Source organism: Amblyomma mixtum, chromosome 2 (assembly GCF_055824585.1).
Source record: "Amblyomma mixtum isolate Tamu chromosome 2, ASM5582458v1, whole genome shotgun sequence".
NCBI lineage: Eukaryota > Metazoa > Arthropoda > Arachnida > Ixodida > Ixodidae > Amblyomma > Amblyomma mixtum.
Genome location: NC_143013.1, coordinates 168844679 through 168857193, shown reverse-complemented (window position 1 = coordinate 168857193; position 12515 = coordinate 168844679). Strand labels below are relative to the sequence as shown.

The following is a 12515-nucleotide window of genomic DNA, read 5'->3' as shown; positions in this document are numbered from 1 at the left end:
ATTTGCACGTTCAGTGCCATCTGGCGGAAACGGGGAAGCGCCGAACTCGGCCGCGAAAGGGCCCGAGTGTCCGCTCTTTACTTTTATGTTACTCTATGGTTCCTGGCGCATATCTCGCCACCTCCTCAAGACGCCAAAAGCTGTTCGGGACAGCGTTGCAAACATAAGCGGATGTCGTTGCTTGATCGCTCGTTTGGGAGCGCTGCAACTGCTTCCCTATCACGTGGTTCTTTTTGTATTTCGCGGGCTTTCTTTTAAGTCAGATAAAAGAAGTTGTATCAGCGGTACTTAGCTGCAAACAAGGCAAACGATTATTTTTCTATGGGATCTACAACTCCTGCATTGACAATTTCTTCCTGAAAGTAATAATTAAAAAGTTAGCTAATTAGTCTTTGCTAATTAATCACGTTTGCATAATAAAAAAATACTGCAGACTAGGACACGCGACTATCAACAACCCTCAGTTGGTCTCACTCGGCTAGGGATCATCCTCTTTTTAACAAGCTTGGTTACTTTTAGCTGGGACACGCTGTATATCTCCAGTTTTATTGAATTGTCACACCGTGGGTCTGAAGCTTAGTGGTTAGCGCACCTGGCTCTCGCCCAATGGACCTGAGTTTGAATCCCACTGATTGTGAGGTTTATTTGTTTGTTTATTTTATTTGTGGCAGACTTGAAGGTCATGTTGCGTACATGGCGATCTCAGCCGCGCACCTGTAGCAGTGAAGCTACTGCTTCAAAAAAGTGCAACCACTGTTGATGATGATGGCACAGCCTGTCTGAATGCCGTCTGCCTAACACAGTGGTGCTAGACATGCCAGGCCAAGTAAAGCCGCTTTAGAAGTAAACATATGACCTCCACTGTTTCTCATTTAGGCTGGCATGGGGTGTTATTTCACAAGTATTACTGTGTAGGAATGTGGCCGAAGTTACATTGCAACGAACAGCAGGGTTTATAATGCATGGAACCCTATTATCATCATGCCAGATCCAGACCACTACAATGTGTAGCAGCCAGGAAAATGCAGCACCCATCAACTCAGCAGCGAGGTTCTACTGTGCAAAGCTTTCACTGTTACCTTGAGAGCAAAATACTTAATTTTTTTCATTTACTTGATAGCCCACAATATCAAACTGAACTCAGTTTGCTTTTTGCTTATATGTGCTGCTGAGGTGCATTGATATTTGTGTACTTCCTTTTCTTGTCAAAAAAGTATGCTCAGCGAGGAGATGGAGAGCGCCGCGGACTGCCAGCTCCAGCTGCCTGGTGGGCAGGACACTGTGATACGTTCTGCTAGGGATGATGGAAAGGTGATTGTGCGTGTTCTTAAGTCATATAGTGTATCAAATACCATAGTAGAGTGAGTGAATGATTCTTAATTAAATTGGGGCTGGTACATAGTGAAATGGGTACAGTTTAGAGGATGATGCTAGCTTACAGTAGAAACTTATACTAGTCCCAGTAAGTGTGCCGAAAAGGGTAGTGTGCAAAGCATAGATGTGTGGTTTCAGACAATATCATGTAAGGCACAGGTCAGCATTTCTAGTTTGTCATTTTTGTACTTCATTACCTGACGATGCCATAATGGGTCTGCAGTTATTCTTGTCCTGAGGAAATTCTTAGTACACAAATAATTTTTGATCATGAGGAGGCTGCCTTGCTCTGTCAGGTATGCCTAGTTGTTGGTATATGAAATTTATTCTCATTTCTGAAGTTTGTTTGAATTAGGGCAGAGAACATTATTTCAACTTTTGGCGGTATTTGACTCGGAATGAAGAGAAGCTAGAACTGTCAGAAGATTGTGCTATATATTTCATGTTGCACGCAAGCAATTTCTTTTTTTTTCGAATTATAAGGCTAGAAATAGAAAATCTACTGATTTTGGACACTGCTCGCTGTAAAAGAGTGCATTCATGCCTACATAATTTTTATGTTTTTCAGCTGTTTGTTTTAAGCTATGAAATATTTAAAATCCCTTGATTCATTGCTGTTAATGTGTACAAATGCGAAATTCTCCACGTTTGCTGCAGGTCTATGCAGGCAGTGGGCTCTGGATGGAGCCTGGTGCCTGGCAGATGCTCCTGAGAGCACCAACAGACTCAATGTTCTGCCGCGGTGCTACTCAGGTGTATTGGACACCTGATGAGCTGAAGAGCCGCAGCGTGACTGGCGTGCTTTCAAATAAGTGCCGGTCTCTTGGCAGGACAGAGGCAAAACCGGCACTTACACCGGAAAAAGTCTCTTCTCTGAAAGGTGCTAGTGCTTTTTTTTTCTTTGGTTTGAGTAACACCTAGGCAATCAAACTTTGCTTCAGCCAGATACAGTCGCGCTCACTTACAGAAAGCGTGATAGTCATGGAGATCCTGTTCATTGTATCCGAGGTTTGTAACAACTGCAATGTCCTTATTGCATCCAAAACTGCAAAGTCGGGCAAAAGTGACGTTTAGTTTTTGCAAGGTGTGTTATGCCCATACGTTTATTCATGCAGGCTCTATCACAGCACTTTCAGAGATCTCCACACTGTTTGTGTGGCTCTCGCTAAGATCCGTTCTGCCAGTAACCTGATTTATCTATTTGGTTGTGAAATTAGCGTTCTCAACGACTGGTGGCAAGTCATTGTGCGCGTTCTCCGATCTTGCTGCGACAAAGATAGTGCAATTGACATATCTGCACAGAATGTATAAATAGCATTGCCCGTTCTTTCGAGTAATCTCTGTGTTTGGTTTTCATGCAAGCATCTCAGTGCACCCAACAACACGCAGCAGACGCGGAGTGGGTAGGCCCATGTGTCGTCAGCAATCAGAGGTTGCCAGACAAGCAGTCAGTTCGCAAAGGAAACGAAAATCGTTTTAAAGATATCTGCCGCACGGAATCAACTGAAAGTTTTGGGTATTTTAATTTAATGTGTTGGGAATTAAATGCTACAACAAGGGTATGCACGAAAGTAGGCTTCATGACCCCTTTAATGGTGAACATTCGTTTCTGTGTTTTTACAATGAGAGTGGTAATTCTGAATCTCACTTTTGCATTTATCATGTATCTAGTTGTGTTCAAATGTGGCCTATTTTGTGTTCTATTGTGCAGCTCTGTTTCATATCTACATGGGAGACATACCAAAGGAGCTTGCAGAGAAGAGACTGAAAGCCGTGCGCCGAAAAATTGGAGGTCATGATGTATAAATTTATTTTGCCACTCACCTACGCTGAAGCCGTCAGGCGTCCCCGCCCAGAAACGTTCGTTTCGAACCCGCATCCACCGCAGTTGACACCATTTCGTCCTGCCTGGCCACCACCGCAACGTTTCCGTCCATGGCGGACACCGGACAACCTACCCATTTGTTATGTCTGCGGCATTCCTGGCCATGTGATGCGTCCCTGCCGCCGCCAAGTGTTGTCCCCTGCTGCCAATACTGACCCTCGAGGTTACGCCTACGCCCCTCCCCAGCCTTTTCACCGCACTTCGCCTTCTGAGACCACTGCTTCCTCCGATCTCAGGCCGTCTATTCGCCGCCTTGCTCCATCTCCGCGTCGTCACTCGGTTTCCCCGATGCGCCGTCGTCCCTCTTCCCCTTCGGAAAACTAGTGCCCGCAGTTCCGGAGGCAAGAACTGCTTGCTCGTCGCCAAGCTCAAGACCTCGACTTTCTCCGACAAATTTGATCGTGGTTTCTGTGGAGGGCACCGATGCTTTCGCGCTTGTTGACACCGGTGCTGCTGTATCTGTACTAAATGAGAAATTGTGCCGCCAGTTACGAAAAGTGATGACTCCGCTATATGGTTTTATGCTTCGTGCCGCTAATTCGCAACTTATTGCGCCTTTGGGGGCATGTACAGCCCGAGTTACTATTCAGGACGTTCTGTATATTGTTGAATTCATCGTCTTCCCATGGCTGTCTCACGACGTCATCTTAGGCTGGGACTTTCTCTCCCAACATGACGTTGTCATCGACTGCGCTCGTTCCGAAGTCGCCCTTCTTCCCTTCGGCGACGACTCTGTGAACGCTTCCACTAAGTTGTGCTCCAAGCTGACTGTGGCTGATGACGTCATGATCCCGCCGTGCTCTGCTGTGCTCGCCGCTGTTCATTGCGACTCTGGATCCAACGGCCCTGTCATCTTCATCCCGTCCGACTCCTCTGCTTCTCGCCACTGTCTACCCCTGCCATTCGCCGTGCTTACCGTCTCAGCCGGCTGCAGCGCCTTGCCCCTGACGAATCCATTCCTGTGCCCCTCCACTCTTCTTCGTGGTGAATGCTTGGGATGTGTCCAGTCTTTCGCTTCCGTCGTCGCCTGGGACCCTTCTGAGGACGACTCCTGCCGCCTGCAACTGTCTTCACTTACTTCCTCCTCACCGTCTCCTGATCCCGTTCCCGAGGCCGTCTTTGTGGTCTCAATCGACGCAAATCTTTCGCCACCGCAGAAGACCCAGCTTGCGGCCCTGCTAGATAAGTTTCGGTCATCGTTTGATGTCACAGAAGTGGCGGCAACCTGTAAATTACTTTTGTTTGTATAAAACTAATGCGTCCGCGTTTCTTTGTATGTGTCTCGGGAAGAGCAAGAATGCATGCACGCTTTTTTTCAGTTATGTAGACAACCCCTCGCGTTGCGAAAGCGGAGGCGGCTCAAACTCGTCCCCGATACTGCCGGTCTAGAGCTGACCATTAGCGGGAAAGAAGTTGCGGCCTACGTGACTGGCTTTTTGGTTGTGTTTTACTTTTTTGCCTTTCCAAGGTCACCGAATCGAGAGTCGAAGCCTGGGGCTTCTTTTTAGTTGTGCGTTAATTTTTTCCTCCTCCAAGATGGCGGCCATGCAGAGTCAAAGTGTAGGTGCCTACGTGCTCTCGTTGCGCTTTTTGGTGTTTTGTTTTTTTCGACGCCGACCCTGTGGCGCCGCGAGTGCTCGCTCGCTAGTGCCCGAGGGCTTTAAAAGGGGGCCGTATGGAAACGAACTTCAGTCCGCTCGTCGGTGGAAACGCTGCCGCCGCGAACTCCCGGGTCTCCGAGCCGCCGCACCGCATCCTCGAAACCGCAAGCTGCCCTGGACGGACGTCGCCTTCGGGGGCCGCACTGACTGCGTGTTTGGGATGGACTGCAGCCGCGCTTCCCGGTTGACTGTATGTTTGTTCACCTTCTGACTTTCAGTCGACTGTATCTTATTGGCCTCTCACTTATGTTCTGACCTGTGTAGAAATATTCAATGTATAACTAATTCAGTGTGTTTACTGTTATGTGCTTTCCGCAATTGTTTTGTAGAATGTAAATTACGTGTCTGTGAAAGCTGCCGCATTGTTCAATCGAAGCTATAAACTTTGTTTTGTTGTTGTTTCCTCTTAACACGCCTCGGTCTCAGTCACTACGTTTGCTTACCGGCTACGCCGGGCATCAAACGGCCACCCCCTCATTGTCCGGACTCGGTGATGATGTCGACTAGTCACTGAACCCGTGACAATTAACTGGCGTCCACGACAGGACGTTTGATGCGAAGGGAACGTGGTGAACTGAGAGGGAGACTTGTTGAGGTATTGAACTGTGCCGACTTTATAGAGGTGTCTTGTATCAATAGGATTTGCTTTGTGCTGAGCTTGTAGCTGTGTTATTGAAAGTGTGCTTGGAGATAGAAGCATGGATCTGGAAAGGTTGATAGCTATGGGTAGCCAGTTGGGGCTGAAAGGCACTGAGCTCAGAAAATGGGCCGAAGATAAGCAGCGCGAAGAGCGGGCGTTTGCCCGAGAGAGAGGGGAGCAGGAGCGCGCAGCCGCGGAGCAGAAGCGCTTGGCCGCGGAGGCGGAGCGCGCGGCCGCGAAGGCAGCTGACGAACGTCAGATAGAGATTATGCGTTTAAAAATAGAGAGTCAGCGACTAGAGAAAGAGACAAGAGAGAAAGAAGGGAGCCAGGACAAAGGTGATTTGAAGTTAAACACAAGTAAACTCCTGATCCCATTTGACGACCGGAAGGATGATTTAGATGCGTATATCAGACGATTTGAAAGCATTGCGAAGAGCCAGAAGTGGCCGGAGAGCCAGTGGTCGACAGCGCTAGCTACTTGTCTGAGTGGGGAAGCCCTTAGTGTTTATGGGCGTTTGCCGCCGGGTGATGCAGCGGATTATACGAAGGTGAAAACCGCCCTTTTGAAGAGATTTCGTTTCACCGCAGAAGGCTTTCGAGAGAAATTCAATACAGGAAAACCGGCGGATGGCGAAACTGCAGCTCAGTTCTCAGCGCGTCTCAGCCACTATTTTGACCGCTGGATCGAACTTTCAGGCATCCAGACAGAGTTTCAGGAACTCAGAGAGCTCCTCATTAAGGAAAGATTCCTACAAGGCTGTCATTCCAACATGGCACTTTACCTGAAGGAGAGGAAAGCAAAATCGCTAGGAGAGATGTTGGACCTAGCTGATCAGTTTTTAGAAGCACAAGGAAGCCTGAATCTCTCCAAGTCAAAGACAGACAGCCGAGACGATGCCGGGAGGCCCGAAAGCGAAGGAAAGAGAATCAATCAACGAGCACCGCCTCGCTGTTACCTTTGCAACCGCATTGGGCATCAGGCTTCACAGTGCCGTACCCATACCAGTAACAGTACTAGCGTCACCTGTTTCAAGTGCGGGCGAAAGGGACACAAGGCGGATGCGTGCCGCTCAGCGGTAAAGGATAGGCCACAGGCATCGTGCGTCTACTCACCCGCCAAGAACGTTAATGAGGAGAGCATTCGCGATGGCTACCTGGAGCTCAAAAATGGGGATAAAATTCCCGTTGTGAACGCGGTCATGCAGACGCGACCGAAATTCCTCGTTGAAGGACTGCCGGTGGTGGCTGGAACGTTGGGAGGCAAGAGCATATCGGTACTGCGGGATACCGGATGCAATACGGCGATCGTGAGACGAGAGCTCATCAACGATGACCAGCTCACAGGAGAGAAGAGGCCAGTTTATCTAGTGGATGGAACAGCTAAAATGCTGCCTGAGGCGCGGGTTCACATCGACACCCCGTACTTTTCTGGGATTATATCGGTGCTCTGCATGGAGGAGCCGCTGTATGACTTAATTCTCGGAAACATAGAAGGCGCCAGAGCTCCAGATGACCCGGAGGAATTGGTTGAACAACCGGTCAGCAACGAGCTCGCTGAAGAGGAAGTTGCAGCGGTTGTAACAAGAGCGAAAGCAAGGGAGCAAAACAAGAAGTTCCAAGCGCTTAAAACCCCCGGCGTCGCAGTGAAGCCAAGCAGGAAGAGTTATGCAGAGGAGCAAGCAGAGGACCAGTCGCTCAAGCACTGCTTCTCCCAAATTGGCAAGAAAGTGACGTGTAGGGATTCGCAAGGAAAAATAGAATTCCAGAAAGAGAATGAAGTACTGTACCGAATCTACACCGAGAAAACTGGGCGGATCGTGCGGCAGCTCGTCGTTCCAAAGTGTCATCGAGAGGCGGTGCTGAAAACTGCGCACGACGGAATAATGGCCGGACATTTAGGCGCCCAAAAGACGAAGGACCGGATTTTGGAAGATTTTTTCTGGCCGGGTATCACCGCGGACGTGAAGCGATTTGTAGCCTCCTGTGACATCTGCCAGAGGACAATCCCGAAGGGTCGGGTCGCTCGGGTGCCGCTGGGGAGGACGCCGCTCATCGAAACGCCATTCAAAAGAGTGGCCATAGACATTGTGGGTCCAATCCAGCCCCCTTCCAAACATGGCAACCGGTACATCCTGACCTTAATGGATTATGCTACCCGTTACCCAGAGGCCGTAGCGCTGCCGAGCGTGGAAACTGAGAGGGTCGCTGAGGCACTGGTCGAAATGTTTTCTCGATTTGGAGTCCCTAATGAAGTCCTAAGCGACCGAGGCACCAATTTCACTTCCGACTTGATGAAGGAGGTGGCCCGACTTCTCTCCATACGCCAGCTGCATACCACGCCGTACCACCCCATGGGGAACGGGATGGTCGAAAAATTCAACGGCACCCTGAAATTAATGTTGAAGAGAATGTGCGCCGAAAAGCCGCGAGACTGGGACCGCTATCTGGCGCCGTTGCTCTTCGCATACAGGGAGGTCCCACAGGCAAGTTTGGGCTTTTCGCCCTTCGAGCTTTTGTATGGGCGGCATGTGAGGGGACCCCTGGCCATTTTGAAGGAGCTCTGGACAAACCATCACCTCGACGAGGAGGCGAAGACCACATACCAGCACGTCTTTGACCTCCGTAATCGACTGGAAGACACGTGCAAGCTAGCGCACGAGGAGCTCGAAAAGGCCGGGGCGCGCTACGCAAAACTGTACAACCGGAAAACCAAAGAGAGGATGTTTGATCCGGGAGACAAGGTCCTGATTTTGCTGCCTACGGACAACAACAAGCTGCTGCTTCAGTGGAAGGGGCCCTTCGAGATCAAAGAGAAGAAAGGAGAGGCCGACTACGTTATCGAGACAGCCGGAGGGAGGAAGATTTTTCACGCCAACCTACTTAAAAAGTACGAAGAGCGGGAAAGCCAGCCAATAGAACGCGTGTGCCACGCGATCTGCGGCGTTACCGAATCGGACAGCGAGGGAGCCATTCCTGTTCCGGCGCTTGAACAGTCGGAGGGCGAGCGAGATGTGAAGCTTTCTAATGATTTGACGGCGGATCAACGGAGACAGCTCCGAGAAGTGATATCAGAGCACTCTCGCATCTTCTCCGACGTCCCAGGCAAGACGGACTGGGCCGAGTGCCAGTTAGAGCTCACTAACCGCACTCCGGTCCACATAAAACAGTACCCACTTCCGTTTGCGACGAGAGAAGCCGTAGAAAGAGAGATGCAGCAGATGGAGCGACTGGGAATAATCGAGAAGTCCCAGTCACCCTACAATTCACCGGTCCTCTTGGTGAAGAAACCAGACGGCACGAACCGGCTTTGCATTGATTTCCGACGCCTTAACGACGTCCTGGTTGCCGATTCGGAGCCAATGCCCAGAGCGGACGCGGTTTTCGCTGCAGCTGGAGAGAAGAAATACTTCTCAAAGGTAGACTTTGCCAAAGGTTATTGGCAAATCCCATTGACTGAGGAGTCCAAGCCCAAAACGGCGTTTTCAACGACATCGGGTCTCTTTCAATTCCGTTTTATGCCTTTCGGCATAAAAACTGCCCCGGCAGTATTTTCAAGATTGATGCAACGAGTGGTGGAGGGAATTCCCGGAGTGCAGCACTATTATGATGATGTCCTCGTTGCCAGTGGTACGTGGGAGGAGCATCTTTCTTCGCTGAGGCAGCTATTTGCGAGAATCGAGATGGCCGGCCTGACAGTACGACCAAGCAAATGCGAATTCGGGATGGAAAGCATCGAGTTCCTCGGGCATCGCATTGGCCGAGGTGAGCTGGCACCACTCGGGAAAACGCTCGACAAGATACAGGCGGCGCCAACTCCTCGAACAAAGCGTCAGGTACGCGCTTTCCTTGGCTTGTCGGGGTATTACCGCGACTTCATACCCGACTACGCAAGAGTAAGCGAGCCCCTCACCCAGCTGACGAGAAAGGGAGAGAGCAACGTCGTAAGGTGGACGCCGGCCCATCAGGAAGCCTTCGAAGAGCTCAAGCGTCGGGTCTCAAGCCCTCCGATACTACGGCTGCCAGACTTCTCTAAACAATTTGTGCTGCGCACGGATGCCTCTGATACCAGCCTTGGCGCGGTACTAATGCAGCGGCATGACGGAACGCTTCACCCGGTGGCATACGCGAGCAGGAAATTGCTCCCCAGGGAAGCAGCATACAGCACAATCGAGAGGGAGTGCTTAGCATTAGTTTGGGGAATACAGAAGTTTTCCACCTACCTCTATGGGGTCCCGTTTTTAGTTCAGACAGACCACCAACCACTGAGCTACATCCAGAGAGCCAAACAGCTAAACAGCAGAGTCCTGCGCTGGAGCTTGCTGCTCCAAGAATATCAGTTTACCGTCGAGCATATAAAGGGCAAGGACAATGTCGGTGCCGATTTCCTTAGCAGGCTGTAGATTTGTCGCGCGCTATTAATTTTCGCTATTAATTTATTCAAGTGTTATGGTGCATGTATACACGGTGACTTGTAGTGTGTGTGTGCTAGATATATATAAGAGGTTCTGTTACGCGCTGTATATCTGTGCACAGGTCTGCTCGCCGACTTCTGTGGGTCTAGAATATTATCGGATAATATTCCGAAAGTGGGGGGCCGTGTCACAGAAGTGGCGGCAACCTGTAAATTACTTTTGTTTGTATAAAACTAATGCGTCCGCGTTTCTTTGTATGTGTCTCGGGAAGAGCAAGAATGCATGCACGCTTTTTTTCAGTTATGTAGACAACCCCTCGCGTTGCGAAAGCGGAGGCGGCTCAAACTCGTCCCCGATACTGCCGGTCTAGAGCTGACCATTAGCGGGAAAGAAGTTGCGGCCTACGTGACTGGCTTTTTGGTTGTGTTTTACTTTTTTGCCTTTCCAAGGTCACCGAATCGAGAGTCGAAGCCTGGGGCTTCTTTTTAGTTGTGCGTTAATTTTTTCCTCCTCCAAGATGGCGGCCATGCAGAGTCAAAGTGTAGGTGCCTACGTGCTCTCGTTGCGCTTTTTGGTGTTTTGTTTTTTTCGACGCCGACGCTGTGGCGCCGCGAGTGCTCGCTCGCTAGTGCCCGAGGGCTTTAAAAGGGGGCCGTATGGAAACGAACTTCAGTCCGCTCGTCGGTGGAAACGCTGCCGCCGCGAACTCCCGGGTCTCCGAGCCGCCGCACCGCATCCTCGAAACCGCAAGCTGCCCTGGACGGACGTCGCCTTCGGGGGCCGCACTGACTGCGTGTTTGGGATGGACTGCAGCCGCGCTTCCCGGTTGACTGTATGTTTGTTCACCTTCTGACTTTCAGTCGACTGTATCTTATTGGCCTCTCACTTATGTTCTGACCTGTGTAGAAATATTCAATGTATAACTAATTCAGTGTGTTTACTGTTATGTGCTTTCCGCAATTGTTTTGTAGAATGTAAATTACGTGTCTGTGAAAGCTGCCGCATTGTTCAATCGAAGCTATAAACTTTGTTTTGTTGTTGTTTCCTCTTAACACGCCTCGGTCTCAGTCACTACGTTTGCTTACCGGCTACGCCGGGCATCAAACGGCCACCCCCTCATTGTCCGGACTCGGTGATGATGTCGACTAGTCACTGAACCCGTGACATTTGACTTCTCTCACCACCGTTTTGGTCGCACTTCAGCTGTTACCCATCGGATCGACACTGGCGCCCATTCGCCGTTGCGCCAACGCCCATATCGCGTCTCGGCCACCGAACGCCAGGTTATCGACACCCAGGTCAATGATATGCTGCAGCGTGGCGTCATACAACCATCACACAGTCCTTGGGCTTCCCCCGTCGTCCTTGTCACCAAGAAAGACGGCTCTATCCGCTTTTGCGTTGACTACCGGCGCCTCAACAAAATCACCCGAAAAGACGTCTCTCCGCTACCCCGCACCTCCACCAAGATGTAACGGCCTTTATTGACAGTTGTGAAGGCCGGTTAGAGCGGGCAAGGACAGGTCCGGTCCCGGAACAGTTCACGCTCTCGTCTCGCGCCGCGCGTCGGCTCTGCTGCTTCAGCTGCCGATCGTCGTCTTCTCGTCTCGCGCCTCGCCTCGGTTTTGCTGCTCTGACTGCTGATCATCTTCCTTTATTTTATAATAAAGCTTTCGTTTGCCCTAAATCTGGTTTTCAGTATATATATCGTAGGGCATTACAGACCCTTTTGGCCAGCTTAATTGGAAAATATTATTAGTAGCAGGCGCTGCCTTTTTGCAACAGCTTGCGATGCACTAATCGAAGAAGCTATGTTATCATGCGCAATGTGCAGCACACATTTCTGAGTGATGAAAAAAACTTATCTATGGTGCGCCATTAGGACTGGCGTCCCTCATTAGGCCTAACACTATCCCGATACCTGCAAGCAGGATCTGTGCCAACAGGCCGACGCCATTAGAACCAACAGGTCTGACACCAACAGGTCCATCACCATCAGGCCCATCACCAACAGGCCCAACAGGCCCATCACTAACAGGCCCAAATTACGGGTTCCTTCAGCCTTCAGACCGATAGGCTGAAGGAATTTTTGACTGGGAAAGCATAATATGAAATGCTGTATTTCTTATACCCTGGTGTCCTTTACTTTGAGCAGTAGGTATTGACAATGAACGTCAAGGCAACTCCACTCTCATTGCTTCTTGCTGCTTTTAGGTTTCCTCCATGATTTTCTGTTTGCTCAGTCCTGGCCTTAACATATTTTCTTCTGCTGCTTAGCTTCGAACTATTGGCTAGGTTACATGGTTCTGCTACTTCTATGTTCACTGTGAGGCTTGAGAGCTTGTTGCTTTGTTCTTTTTTTATAAGCATCTTTGTCTTCTCGAGGCTGATTGGCAGTCCGGAACAGAGACGACATGCATTGTTTATGTTAAGTTGATGTCGCACTGGGAGCAAAAAAATTTAGTGGAAGTCGCGATGAGGCGCACTTTTGTTTAGACTAGTGGCAAAGGTTTACTGTTGCTTCGCAGTAAAGCGCTCCCA

At 50.0% G+C, this 12515-nt stretch overlaps 1 protein-coding gene across 1 annotated transcript; it reads left to right on the top strand.

Annotated features, from left to right (window-relative positions):
* Positions 1-5782: 5782 nt before the first annotated feature.
* LOC149361521 (uncharacterized) lies at positions 5783-10871 on the top strand. The gene is made up of 2 exons (XM_089568106.1): positions 5783-7687; positions 10835-10871. The coding sequence occupies exons 1-2, from the start codon at positions 5829-5831 to the stop codon at positions 10869-10871; spliced, it is 1896 nt and encodes a 631-aa protein (XP_089424232.1). The 5' UTR covers positions 5783-5828.
* Positions 10872-12515: the final 1644 nt, after the last annotated feature.

What these genes read in the sequence shown, in the direction of transcription:
- LOC149361521 (XM_089568106.1), top strand. Translation starts at nt 5,829, where the DNA reads ATGCGTTTAAAAATAGAGAGTCAGCGACTAGAGAAAGAGACAAGAGAG. An exon ending in CCTTCCAAACATGGCAACCG is followed by an intron (nt 7,688 to 10,834) that starts GTACATCCTGAC and finishes TCTGACTTTCAG; the next exon opens with TCGACTGTATCTTATTGGCC.